Genomic DNA, 14,456 nt, shown 5'->3' with positions numbered 1-14,456 from the left:
TTTAAAAAATTCCATTGTAAACAAATAGCGTTTCTGAATTCAAGAGTCCCCATAATAAAGATATCATACTCTAATTTACTGTACCTTTAATCTTGCTGAATCGCACTTATTTCGTTTTTCTTTAGTGGTAGTGAAAATGAGCTATTCGAATTTTTACAGTAATTTCAAAGGTGGCAACAGTAAAACAAGCGGAGGCAGCCTCTTCGTGAAGGATGAAAAACCCAATGTTAATTACCGGAGGAAGTACTTGAGAATGAAAAGGCTCGTCAAAGCGTATCTCTTCGTAAGCATTCAAACCTTACTTCATAATTTGCTAAATTACCAATTCAAGGAACACATTTCAAACATATGGCTGCACCCGTAGATTCGAATGTATTCCACTTCTATCACAACACCTTTGAATTTTTTTGGAGGAGATGAGAATTTGTTTGAAGCTGAGGTTTTGTAAAAATGCAATTTCCGTCATGAATTTGGCACTTGCTGTGACCTGTCCTCACCACCGTTGGATCGATGGAATCAATGACGATGATGGGTTGACAGTATTCTATGGCAATTGAATTGCTGGGTGAGGAAAAGGCACTTCTTGGTTGTGGTACTTCAAAATATCCTTTTACCTTTCATGTAGTATGATCAAAGTAAATGTGTGTAATTTGCAACTTACACTGAACACTCTACAGCCGTCTTTTTGATGCTGTCGGTTGCTTACCGATGGCATCTCTGTGATTGCTATGATGGTCACGTCCATTTTTCTTTATCCAATCACAGACAACTTCACTTTGTCAAGACAATAGAAGACGAGAATCGCTGGCAATCACTCGATCGACATACTCCGGACTCAGATGACGAGTGATTGCTGCCGATGGCGTCAAAGCGCCACGTGACTGATGGTCTAGCTCAGTTTGACACACCAAACTCCACCCATTTCTGATGGCATCAACGAAACAAAACACGAATGATTGCGCAGTGACGGCGACTGACAGCATAAAAAAAGACGTCTTATATTATTTTACAATGCTGAGAAAATTAAATTTCAGAAAATTCATCCAATAGTTTTCTCTCTAAAATATAAATCAGCATTGGACATTTTGAAACACTGCAATTAAGAAATGCCCTTTCTGCATCCAACGCCTCAATTCCTGTTGTCAACTGATAGTCCTGCTCAATGAATTAAATTAGACTCTGAGGAATGGTTTTCATAAAGGTAATGCTGTCTGAAGTGGGGTTCACTGCAGGTAAGTAGGTGAGTTTGTGGTAGAAAACAAAGATTATTTTGGTGAATCACCCTCGGAGATACCGGCTGTCCAACTGAGCCCTTACCACTGTCACATGACTTTGTTTACATCCTACTACTGAATGCTCGATGCTTCATTCACTGGCAGCACAAAGTTGGCAGTTGTTTACTTTCTGTTTGTAAGTGACTGCATTACTGTAGTCAAATAATATGGAGGATTGACCGACACTGTTAGGGCAACACTGCTGTAGTGTGCAGACTCGTAAATTGATCCATTACTCTTGGCAATTGAATGAAAGTAAACAAGTACCAACTTATCTGATATGAGTTCTAGACCCATATGAATCTATCATACCGACTATGGACTGCAAGCATCCTCCACTCATCTTCAGTACATTCTGAAATCTCCAGTGGCCCACATACTCTTATCAAATATCAAAAACTTCCTAGAAGTTGAAAAAACACCTATTGTTTGCTCTTCCTAACCTCAGTATCCAGATTTGCAAGTGTTAGATTCTAGATCAAGTCACTAAATTCATATCTTTCGGGGATTTAGTATGAATAATGAGATATATTTTGTCCGAGAATAGATCTACCCTTTTTCAGTATGATTTATTCTTTTCTCAGCTCTTACGCCAAACAAACACTCTTGTTTTTCAGGAGAATGCTGCTCTCTGTGATCATGTAGCTCAAACTCAAGAAAAGATTTTAGTTGCCAAAGAGGAACGAAATTTTCTGCTCAAAAAATTGGAGCAGCATCAGACACTTAGAGGTAACCATCACTCTTCAGACCTTTTCGTTAATCTTGAGACTTCAGCTTTTTCAATTTTTGTTATCTGTTCCTGGAGGAGCTCGTCACATGGCTATTAGTTATATCAAATTCAAAACCAAGATATTAGAATTAGTCTTGTCTAGTCTCATCAATTGTGGGTGAATTTTAGGCTGAGTGTTGGTGTTATTGCCGGGAGCATCGATGGTGAGATAGAATCAAGCATTATTTAAGAAGAATTGCAGCTCAGGAAGAAGTTAGGCCTCTTCGCAGATTCTATCCAATCAATGATGAAACTGCAGAAACGCAAATCTCGGTTTGCTACGCTGCAGACCTCCTGTCATAAGTTATTTCTTAAGTGGTAAAATACTCTGCATCATATCTTGATAATTATTTTAATTTTTCTTTTCTTCATGAAGAACGTCCTATGAAAATTTCAATCAATAGCGCAGGTTTTTTCTTGTTTGATTCATAATGTAAAACCAGAGCAGAGATTTTACTGCTTCCTTCCAAGTTCTTTTTCTACCCATGACCGCATAGATTTTTCGGTCCATGTTTACCTGGTTATCTGTCTTTATTAGAATGTCCATCCTAATTGTAAAGCAATATTTTGTTTTTCAGCCAATCTTGAAAATCGATTCGGGAACTTAAGAACTGCCAGCCCACTATCAGATCGAAGTGGTGTAGCCCCTAAACGACCAGGCACCAAGAAAAGAACTAATTCGGATGCTATTGGTATGTACTTTCTTGTGTAAATTTATCGGGATAGTTGGTGATCCTTATATTTACTCTACCATAAATAAACTACTCTTTAATTCCAAAGAAAAAACTCTTGAGAAACCTATTAAAATGTGTTGATCAGGTAATTCTTTTTGTGTCCCTAAAAATGCCACCTTATACTTCTAAAAGTTTTTTATCACTTTATTCCAGCAAATTTTGACAACAATTTTGCATAAATTTTTTATGTTGCGTTTTTTGCTGTTCATTTTGTGTTTAGCATCAATATGAGTGATTTCAAAAGTTTAATAAAACTTTGCTACCAATTATTTTTCTCAACTTTCTCCTTTAATGTAAATTATACTTGAAAAAGAAGAAAAAAAGTTTCCTAACTTGTACCTTTAAACAATTTTCATACGTTTTTTAAAGTCCAAAATCAACAGTCAGTGCTACCTGGGAAAAAAAGAGCACCCTGTGTTCGACGGTGGTTAAAGTCTTGGTTACAGGTTAATTTATCATGGTGTTGGTTGTGATTAGCTTTTGAAAAGCAGGTTACACTGTCAAATTCAAAATATCGATGCCCAAAGCGTGAAATCGCGTATATTTATTATGATGTTTCAAAATTTCTGCTCCAAGAAAGAGAAACAAGTCAACTTGTTTGCAAGTCAGCTTGAAATTTATACAAAACTAGGGGGCCCTGCCCCCTGACCGCTACGCGGCCCAACCCCCGGGAGGGCGCCTCGCGCCCTCAGGCCTGCTTCGCGGGCCCTTTACGCATATGTGTAGGCAAAAATGTTCTTCCATTTTAATACACCATTTTGTGTTTGAGTTGCATCGATTTCAAAATTTTTGACTTAACACTCAGATTTGTAAATGATGAGGAATACCTGGATGTACATAATTTCACAGTCCACTTACTGGAGAAATTTCCATTTATTATGTTATTTTTAAATACTTAATTTAAAAAAAAAAAAAAAATCAGATTTCGACCGTTAATGAGTTAATAATATTTGGTCCGTCCCGACGCGACGCAGCGCCTGCCCTCTCACTTTGTATCTGCTGTTTATCTGCTGTAAATATTAATAGAAATTCAGCAATCAAGTAAATTGACCAATGCCACAAATCGAAGCCGGAAGAATGCAGGAAAAATTGAGTTAAACCTCATACCTTGGACTTTGAACCTTGAACCCTGAGCGATGCACCGTTCCTCAACTCTTCGAATGAGGAGCCCTTCACGAGCTTTTCCATTGTTTTATTGTTTATTCAAGTTACTCAGGTAGAATCCCACACCTTAATGTTTCTAGCGGAAACGACATATCTCTCAAGCTATTAACATTGGACTTAAGTGATATGAGCTTTAAAAGCTCTACAACATTAAAAGTTCGGGGTTTCATAATTTTTTGCACATCTACATCTACTACAGATGACATACATGTAAAGATCATCCTTATCGGTCCGGCAGTTCGTCAGAAATAGTGCTTCCAAGATTTTGCTTGTAGCTGTATAATATAGATATTCTGCTTACAGAGAAGAAAAATCAAGGAAGTCATCATGAAATTACAATAACTATCTCTTCGAAGAAAAAATAAAGTATGACAGGGGAAGTCTACAGTGTCGCAAACGGAGATACGTGGTTTCGCACTTCTGCCATTGATAAATAGTCTTAAAATTTTCAACTTTGGTCCAAACGAAGATTAATTATTCCACTCCTGCAGGGATTGTATTTTTCTTTCCCAGTATAAAAATTCCTTATGTTTTTTCCTATAGACAATGGTAAGATGGGTCCTGGAAAACCTAAGCGAATGTTGATGGCCGTGAAAAAGTGCAAACTTCCTCAGCAAATTGCGCTTGACTCAGCAGGAAGACCAATATTCCCTATCGCACTTGGTAACCTAACTGTTTACAGTTTAGGAGAGGTAATTATCAATGAGTTATTTCACTTCTATGTCATTTTTAGTTGGAACTTTCTTAATCTTTCCTGGTGAGCCAGTGAAGAAACAGAAGAAACTAGAGTTTAAAGGAATTCTCCTTAGGAAGGCTGTAGGAGCAGTGTTTTTTTTTCTGAAATAAGTTTTGCGCAAATTATGAAAAGTATTAAATTAAGCTGTTATGATTGGATCTGTGAAAAGGGACCTCATCTTCCAGGGGAAGATTTTCCCAAATTTGTTGCAAAAATGCGAAAACTGCGTTTTTCTGCAACTTATAAATTCTTGGCTCTTAATGTCAAACTTGCGCAATGCATCCAGATTTTCTTCCTCTGTGCTTGTACAAGGAGTGAGGGAAAATTTTTTCTTAAAAGATACAGTCCCCTTTTCACAGATCCTGTCACAAATACAATACAATACAAGGAACAACACTCTCAACACTCGATGAAAAAATGTCACAATAGTACTCTAGTAACCTGGCCTGAGTACCAGATAAACCAATATCAACCGAGTAACGATTCATAAGTGTCCTTGTACATAGAACCAACATATCAGATTTTATTAATGCGCTCGTTCAATAATTTTTATTGTTACATTTTTGGAAAGTGGAGTCAGTACTTAGTTAACAAGAATTTTCCTGTATTTTTTTTAACAATATAAATCAATGCCTCCAAAAACAAGTTCATACCTAGTTTCATATTTATCGCCTTCATTTAAACTCTTATCACTGAGAAATTCAAGATTGGATCCAAAAATATCTCTCTCAATGAGGCAACAATCCCAATTGCATGTCACTTCTGCCATGATCCTTGGTCTTTGCAGCAGTTATCAATGTACAACTGCGTTGAACATAAATTGCGGCGAGGCAAAAAGCTGTCAAGATTCCAGTCGCATTGCAAAGGATATTTCCAGAAGCTATCTTTGCTTTTATATCGTTAAAAAATCCAGGGAAATTCCTGGTAACCAAGTGCATTCTCCATTTTTCAAATTTGCAACAATTAAAAATTACAGGATGAGCTCATTTGCTAACAATAATGCTGCTCAAGTCAGTTTTTAGGACAATGCGAGTTATTGATGGCAATTCACTCTTTGTCTGAAAGTGAATCAGTGGTTACAAATTGATACGTATTTATGCAAGCTGTAATTTCAATTTGCTCAATACATTTTGTTTACATTTAATACTAAACAATGGTGTGGTAAACCCTATAAAGGCCATTGTGATGTAGCAAATATTTAGTCCAAATACATAGTTTTATGTCTGCTCATTTATTCAATTTTTAACACTGCTTAATATCTGTAGGTAATTTACACAAAACCGACATTCCACTCAGAAGAAACTGTTTATCCAGTCGGATTTGTCTCAACACGAGAATATACCAGCGTCTTCAGTTCCGAGGCGACTTGCACTTATACCTGTAAAGTCTCTGATGGCGGAATGTTTCCAAGGTATTGACGATTTAAAGTTTTTAAGTTTTTTCCGATCTTTCAATAAAATAAGTGCGGAGGACTGCACTAGAGAAAGTATTAAACCACATAATGAAGTACGTTTTTGCATGTAAATGGACCACTAGACAAGGTTCGAATTTAAGCATTCTAATACATGTTTCTTAACCAGAATTTCACGTAAAATACGATTTTTGCATCAAAAATTACTGAAATTAACTTCTAACTAAGATATCAACGTTTTTATTTTACATTGGTCACGGCACATTTGAATCGCCTAGTCATGAGGAACACTATACTAGACGTGAGTCAAATCGCGCACTACAACGGTTTTGGCATGCTTCTCAATCAAACATTGTTCATTTCCCACCCTTTATTTGTCAAAGTGTAATCAATTTGCCACAGCTGAGCCAAAGTGTCAAGATTGAGATTTCCATATTTTCGTATCGCAGAGACTGCCTTAATAACGTTTAGTTTACGATCTGACTCACGTAGACCATTGAGTTTTCATGAGCCGGAGGTTTGAATTCACGCGTCAAGAAACATTAAATATCTTGGGTAGGAGTCATTTTCAGTAATTTTGGCTGTGCAAATTGTGTCCTACGTTAAATTTTGGTTCAGAAACATGTATCAGAATACTCAACTTCGTACCTTGTCTAGTGGTACATTATCAATATTGTGGACACGTTTTGCCACACCCGCACTCTGGCACCCTCAGCGTGACTTAATTTTTTTAATATTTCATTTATACTTAAGAGTTATTTCTCTCATTCAACATGCAAGAAATTCAGCTTTTGGTCAGGTTACATACTTTTTTTCTTGTCTATATCTTTCAACCATTTATATATGATTTTGGCACACCAAATTGGTATGTTACATTTTGTGTCGCTTTCATTTCTTTAGTCTGAAGTAATTTTTCAAGGTGCAAAATTTTTGCATGGCATATCCAGTCCTTCTAACAATAGAATCAATTCTTTCCAGGTTCGAAATATCATCAGAAACGGACTTAGACATACCAATCGTTGGCCAGTCACCTGACGAGTGTCATTCAAAACTCCTGGCCCTCCTAAGACAAAACCTAGGAATACATTTAGTTAATCTTCTACCAAGAGGTGCAGATTTTTTCGGATTTTCTCACCCGTGTATCCTCAACCTTCTACAAAGCTTCCCAAACACACGCAAGTGCAGTAGATATATTTTCACTAAATTTGAGGTAAGTCCAAGTTTGAATTCCATGTTCTTGGATTTGATAATAATTATGTAGGAGAATCAATGTGGTCCATCCTAAAAATTTCTGTTACCTTCACAGTGACAAGAGACCCTCCACTGGCCTCTCGGCGACAGGTGGAAGCTTTTACTTTTAGGGATTCAACAATTCCTTATGGACAATTATAAGGGAGCAACAGTCATCACCCTAATTTCGGCCGTTGACCCTCCCACGTGGTGGATGATGAGCTTTGGGTGACGTCATGATCCAAACAAGTATCCCAAACTTCGGCCATTTTTGGCTTGTTCACAAAACGAAACTGCCAACTTGTTGTTGAACATCAACCATTTAGGTAAATCAGCAGTAGAATGCTGAAGTCCTGAAAGTAAAAGTTTCCACCATGGCCAAGATACTAGTGGAGGGTCTCTTGTCTGTACCTTAAGGAAATTTCTCCCTTTTATAAAAATATATGTAATTTGTGTTTACTGAAATCTTTTTAAGGGATCTGTATCATATTGAGAACGACATAAGTTTGCAAATGAAGGATAATTGGACTTCAGTTTGCAATTAAGAACCACAATTACTGGCTTTCAAGTACTTATGTACATACTAATGGTAATGTATAAACTAATGGTACAAACATAGTTTCTAAACTGAACCAGAAATTGTAATTCCTCATTGCAAAATGTAGTCCAATTGATTATCATAATTTTACAAAACAAAGAAAAATCTCCTTTGATTCTATGTAATCTGATAGATCTAAAATTCAATCTCTTGATCGACTTCTAAAATTTCTCTGTATATTTTCATCAAGCGCCAGTTTTCAACTTGATTATTTTAGTTTGTTCGAAAGGATTGATGATGCTGCAGGCTGCCGAATCGAACTACAATTTCTGGCTCATCTGTAAATCCACTTATGTTCATAGAAAAAGTAATGGTACATACGTTGTTTCTAAACTGAGCTAGCAATTTTTGTTTCTAATTGCAAAATGTAGTCCAACCGGGGCCTGCTTTTCAACCTTTATGATGTACCCACCAAGTCATAACTTAAAAGTCCTTTAAAAGTATGCTTGTCTTACTAAGCGACAAAGAAAAAATTACAGATTCTTAGAAATGTTTTGTTTTTTAAATAATATTTTTCGTTTCAGTCCACAGAATTGTTTTCTAAAAAAAATGGGGAGGGGGGAATGGTAATGTTGGATTCTCTCATATAAGTCGGCCTCTTTGTATGAGAGTTGATTTATTAGGTGTACTTTTGTTAATAGAAACTGTGTGAAAATGAATGAAACTAAAATGTTCTAAGTTGCAAGCAAACTTAATGCACATGGTTCCTTTTGACTTAATTTTTTTTCACATAGTTCTTTTTAGCGTAACTATGTTCTATTTTGCTTTTTGGTAACACCCAGAAACTCTGGAAACATGTAACTATCTCAAGCACAGTGTTTCAATATTGCAGATCTTGTTTTACCTCCAAGAGGAAAATAATCTACCCTCATGGCCTAAAATTCACAGAAACGCATTTTATTTTATTTTGTTCCTTTTGGCTCTGAAGCCATTCAGAATCTCTTATACAAAAGTGATTTTTCTTTGTTAATTTTTAAAATGTATTTGATGATTTGAATGAATTTTTCCAGCCCTGTCGAAGTGGTGAGGTCAATGATCCAACTGAGAATAATCCATCGATTAGTCACACAGCTCTGCAAAGAAGCATAATATACTCCAGAATGAATTTCAATTGAAAATGTGGAAGTGCTCAGATGAGTGCAATCGAATTTTACACCACCACATTTAGGTCTGTGTAAGTGACTCATCTTTTTTCTTTTTTGGATTTGTTCAATAAATTTTGAGGCATGAAACATTGAGTTTTATTCTTAGCAAATCACAGAAAATAGCGTCCATTTTTCTGACTTAACATCACATTTACTTTTCTAAGTCTGGCTCTTATCGCAAAAAAGTTGTAAATGGTTTCTTATACTCTCGTTCGGGAATAGTTGTTATTGCCGTTATTCAAAGCATTGACAGTCGGGACTCTACATTGGATATAACATTAGAATGAAGGAGACCAAATTTGATTGAAGTTTTGTTTATTCTATATAAATTACAGCTGAAATCGAAAGTACAAATTAGTACAAGAACAACTTAAGTCAGAAATTACTATATTCAAAGAAGTAAAATCACAGAAGAATGTTTATCGTTATTGAAAAAATGAACAAAGCTCAGAAAGTCAATCCTTCTGCTCGGTTGGGAGTTAACATTTTTTTTTACAAGCGGCCCTCCCTGAATTGACCAATTACAAAGCTTATCCAGTAGCCAGTCGGAGCTGTTAAAAAATCGAGAACGGTCTGCCTGACCTTAAGGGGTGTCAATCTTACAGTGATCAAAGTCATCTAGTTTGGATCACTGTGTGATGGGTAATCTGTTACTGGTTGTCGTTTTATGACTTTAATGCTGATTATTGCAAGGTGATAAGCAGTTTGTTCGACTATTAGCTGGACAGCATTAACCAAAATCAGCCTAACTGTGTTTGATGTTGCCTAATTTTCCCTCATGTTTTACTTATTCAACAGAAAACTTAAAAAAAATTATGTTTTAAAACTTCCTACGAATTTTTCAAAGATCATGAAGATTACACTATACAAAATTTCACATTATAATGATGCTTAGATTTCTGTTTAAAAAAATTAAACATGAGAAAAAATAAGGCAACATCTGATGTATTTAGGCTAATCTTAGTGAAATCTGTTCAATGACCGTTTCCTTGGTTTTGCATGGAGAATCTCAATCATTTATGAGAAAGTTTGAAACATGAACAATTTAAGAGAAGAAAAAATAAACTGCATAATTTTTAAAGGTCTTTTAGTTTTGTAAAACATAGAAAAGTTTCAAAATAGATAGTGCATTTTAACAAAACTGAACTTGAGAGAATTGCATGTGACAAGTTGATATATTTGGGCTTTTTACTTTTTTATTCTCCGACAAATTGATTCTCATGCAAAAAACAACCAGAGTTCTAACTTTGAGAGAAAATTCTCAACATTTTCCAGATTTTCCTTCAGGCACCTTTTCATTTCAGTCAAAAGCGTTTCGATAGTTGATCAATCAGTTGATAATTCTGCATTTTAAGACATTTGCTTTAAAATTCCAGAAAGTCGCATCACACTGTGGCGTGTCAGATACTAAAATACACAATTTTATCAAGAAATACTTCGAAATAACTCCGAAAGTATGTCTTAAGTGAATATTGCGGTAATTAGTTTTGTCTTTCGATTTAGGCTGTTCATTTAAGACGTACTATCGCAATTATTTTAGAGAATGCCTTGATCAAATGTTGTATCTTAATACCTGATGCACCTCAGTATTACATGGCTTTCAAGAATTTTTAAAGAAATTACTGAAAATCGAGAAATTGAATATTTCTTGAAAGAGCTGAGGATTCTTTAAAATATTTGACTACTATTGCAAATATTAAGTTGTCTCTCGCTTTCTGCTGTTCACTTGGGATGTAGTTTTGGAAGTATTGTAATATATATCCCTATCAAATTCTAATTAATTCTTCATGCATTTACACATGATGTAACATTCAAGACTCTTTGAAAAATAATGTTTCAGAAACCAGAAATAATCAGTCAGTTGACTATCAAATGCTTCTCAAGGTACGGTACAGCCGTCTTAACCAAAATGATAAAATTGCCCGTTTTATTTCTCTTCCAACAATCTAGGTCCTGACATGGATGAAAAAAGGAACAATTATCACTTTTTGAATTTTAAAGTTTTGTGGTTTTAGAAACAAAGTTAGAAAAAGAAATTCTACGTTTTTTAATGAAACTCGTTAAAATTTCCAGGTGAAACATTTTCAGTAAAAGAATTCTATACTCAAGGTCCAAATAAGAAGAGTCATTAGAACTTCTGCGAGAAAATTAAAGTTACAACTTTATTTACATTTCTCACCTCGGGCATCGCATGAAATTGCTCATTCCAGAGAAATAAATGTCTTGAAATAAGTGTTTAATTGAACAGACAGGTAATTTGAATTGTTTTATTCGAGGATTGATATCAAATTTTCATTAATAGAATCGGTACTTAGTTTCAATGAAATATAACATTTGTAATTTTTTTTTCCTTTCATACAGTTATGGTGAAGTAAATAGAATCATTGGCGGTCCAGCTTAATCAAAAGCGAGAAGTACACAAGATGTATGTCCTACGGAACGAGGCTTTTCAAATTAGGAGAAGATCAGGTGAAATTTTTTTTATTTTCTACCGATCTACAAAATGACAGTTTGGTTTTGAAAGAATTTTTGTTTGATTTTTGCCAGTGTCCAATATGTACAAAATAATATCCAATCGTCTCAGCTTGAGTCTGATAATAGATTCATCCTTATTGGCTCTTCCCAATTGGTCAGTGCTTATATGATTGCATAGTGCAAACATTACTGAAAAAGACAGCACTGTTTTTTTTATGAGTTTATTTAGTTTGAAGTTTTGACTGTGTACAATTTTCAAAACTTTTTCTTTGATCGTTTTTTATATTCTTAATCATCAAACTGATGAATGTTTCCCGTTGAGACGGAGTGTAAAATTGTATTAATTGAGTGATATGTCCACGCTAATCGGAAAAAATTATATCCAGAAAATATGCATGAAATTGATAAGTTAGTTTTAAAATTATTTTTTCGGTCGAAAAACCCTGTTTAATTGATCTTTCTATCCAGCAATAAAAAATTTGTAACTGGTTTCAGAGTAATAAATGAGACAAAACCTAATATTCTCTATTTTATTTTCACACTCATCAACAGTTGTCATTCTGAAGAGGTAAACTTTTAAATCTTACTAATTTCATAGTATTTGAAACCACTGATGTTTTAATGACAGTTGTGTATAAAATGGTTTTTAAATTTAATTTTTGGGTTTTTCTTTCTCACTTGTCAAGAAGATAATACAACCCAGAGTTCTGTTCATACTGTCTCAATCAGAATCAAAGCAGTCTTTTTAAAAGGGACCCATCTCCAATTTTGATGATGTTTTAGGAATTTCAGGCCCAATGCACCTTCCCATGGAGCCTTTTACCCTTTTCCTATTTCCATAAAAGTCAATTTTGACCAAAAGTGGAGGTATTCTTATTGAAATGACCACCTCAATTTCTTCATTGGTCTAATATGAATCCGCGGTTCTTCTTGAAATGAGAGACTTTAAAAAGTCATTTTGAAAAGGACTTATCTCCAATTAGGTAAATTTTTCAGAGTCGATGCGCTCTCCCATGGAGATTTCATTTCTGTGCAAAAATCAATTAGTGACGGAGTGCCTGTTGTGAAATGATTACGTCAATTGTTGCATTAGTCTAGTTTGGATTCATGGTTTTCCTGTTTTCTTCCTTTTAATCGGTTATTGACTCTTTTTAATACTTTGATGAATCAGTCATCATTCAATAGAAGTTAAAAAAAATTACCAAGAAAAAGCCCCAAAGACGTATAATTGGACCTCTGCCCCCTAAAAGAAACCAGATGTACGTTTATCCAAGGTGTCTGAAAGTGCCAAAAACAGATTAAAAAAAAAAATAGACCTTTCTTCTCTGTAACCATCCATACGGTTGCTCCTCTAGACCACTTTCATTCATGACTTCAGCACTGTTCAATTCCAATTTTTTTATTCAGTCACGCAAGCCAATCCTAAAAAAAACCTCTCATGGACAACATCGGATGTATTAACTTTGCGCAAGACCTGAGTAAACTTCCCTCAACTTACTCAGGTTCATGGCTGGAATTTAGCGATTTGTTAAGTTCGAGAATTGACTGTTGAGTAAAATATCGACATCTTTAAAAAGCCTTCTTTGAAAAAAGCATAATTGAATTAAAACTAAAATTAAACCTAATTTCAAACGCATATTTTTAAAAGCTAAGCCATAATTATTGCCTTATAAACCTATTTGCCTTTTTTCTATTTGCCTTTGCCTTATTTGCCTATCAAGCTCTTATAGTCTAAATTTTAGCTCCCTAATTCTAAAAGGTGTCTTAATGTAATATTATTGCTGCAAGCTCTTACGTCTAAGTGTTCAATTAGATACAGATGTTCATCATCAGTTGCTCCCTAATTCTAATAAGTGTCTCTACTTAATAAAGTTTTGCTTACCATTAACTTAGGTTTCACTTACTAGTAATTTATTAAAATTCAAACAAAAGCAGTAAAGCAGTTTATATGTTCATGAGTGCATAAAGTTCTAATTAGTGTTAAATATATTGATAAATATGGAGTAAGTCATAGTGAGAGTTAAAGAAGAGTAAACATTTTAATCAAACAATGATTAAGTATATTAAGGCTCCTTAAAGACAATTTTTCCCTCGTGTGAGAGAATTTCTCAAAAATGTTCAAACTTAATCAAATCGGAATCATTTAATTCATCAAGAAATTCCTGGAACTAATTTAATGACGTTCAGCCCGCAAAGTTAATAGTCTCCTCTGAGGTCACAACTTGCTTCTTAAGTGTTTTCCTGCCTCGTTTCATTGCCTTCGTTTTGTTTCGTGCCTTCATTGCCATTTTTCTTAAATCACTATTCAATCACAACGTTTTGTTCAAAATTTGAGTCCGCAAAGGCCAAAACAAACATCTGCTTGGATCCGCCTTTTGAACGGATTAACTAAAAGAGCCAAAATATTTGTAGCCTTGGATGATAGAGTAAACGAGTAGCCAGAAATAGCAGAGACAATAAACTGCAGGTTGAACTAATAGAAAACAGGACCATAAAAAATTAAAAATTTTAGAAATTGTTTTCGTTTGCTTGGATGTAAAGGGAATGAATTTACCTCTTCAAAACAGCTTTCAAAGTTGAATCTTCCCAGTTCAACCCTCTTTTGTCTCAGCCTTACTTTTAGACACGATTTTGGTGGACCGCCGAAAATTCATCAGAAAGGGAGGAATTTTAAATTTAATTTACACCTGATTGTTTTCATTACATTTAAGTCTTAGATTTTTTTGCTTTCAACCCACTTAAAAAGTAAGAATACGCAACATTTGCTTGGAAAAGATTCCTTAAAATAGCTAGTAAATTGTCCATTTTTCAATCAATGTCAGAGAGAATTACACTTGAACGCCCTCTCAATGTAGGCACTCTGAACTATTGTTAGTGAGAAAAATATATAGACCTGTTGAGTCAGCAAGAGACATTCTAT

At 34.8% G+C, this 14,456-nt stretch overlaps 1 protein-coding gene across 2 annotated transcripts; it reads left to right on the top strand.

Moving 5' to 3' along the window:
- Positions 1–15: 15 nt before the first annotated feature.
- LOC109036085 (transforming growth factor beta regulator 1) lies at positions 16–12,055 on the top strand. 2 transcript variants are annotated; one of them, XM_019050026.2, is made up of 8 exons: positions 16–283; positions 1,892–2,003; positions 2,622–2,735; positions 4,485–4,633; positions 5,943–6,088; positions 7,067–7,298; positions 8,927–9,084; positions 11,423–12,055. In XM_019050026.2, exons 1-7 carry the CDS (start codon positions 137–139, stop codon positions 9,029–9,031), a joined length of 1,005 nt encoding a protein of 334 aa, XP_018905571.2. In that variant the 5' UTR covers positions 16–136; the 3' UTR covers positions 9,032–9,084; positions 11,423–12,055. The 2 variants fall into 2 exon arrangements, with proteins under 2 accessions (XP_018905571.2, XP_018905570.2); XM_019050025.2 differs by having other exon boundaries at positions 8,927–9,090.
- The last annotated feature ends 2,401 nt before the right edge of the window (positions 12,056–14,456 follow it).

This window comes from Bemisia tabaci, chromosome 9 (assembly GCF_918797505.1).
Source record: "Bemisia tabaci chromosome 9, PGI_BMITA_v3".
Lineage (NCBI taxonomy): Eukaryota > Metazoa > Arthropoda > Insecta > Hemiptera > Aleyrodidae > Bemisia > Bemisia tabaci.
Note: the sequence above shows the minus strand (reverse complement) of the source record. Positions and strands in the feature narration are given on the sequence as shown.

Coding starts and splice junctions, on each gene's coding strand:
- LOC109036085 (XM_019050026.2), top strand. CDS start 137: ATGAGCTATTCGAATTTTTACAGTAATTTCAAAGGTGGCAACAGTAAA. Junction 2,736..4,484: donor AACTAATTCGGATGCTATTG/GTATGTACTTTC, acceptor TTTTTCCTATAG/ACAATGGTAAGATGGGTCCT. Junction 4,634..5,942: donor CTGTTTACAGTTTAGGAGAG/GTAATTATCAAT, acceptor TAATATCTGTAG/GTAATTTACACAAAACCGAC.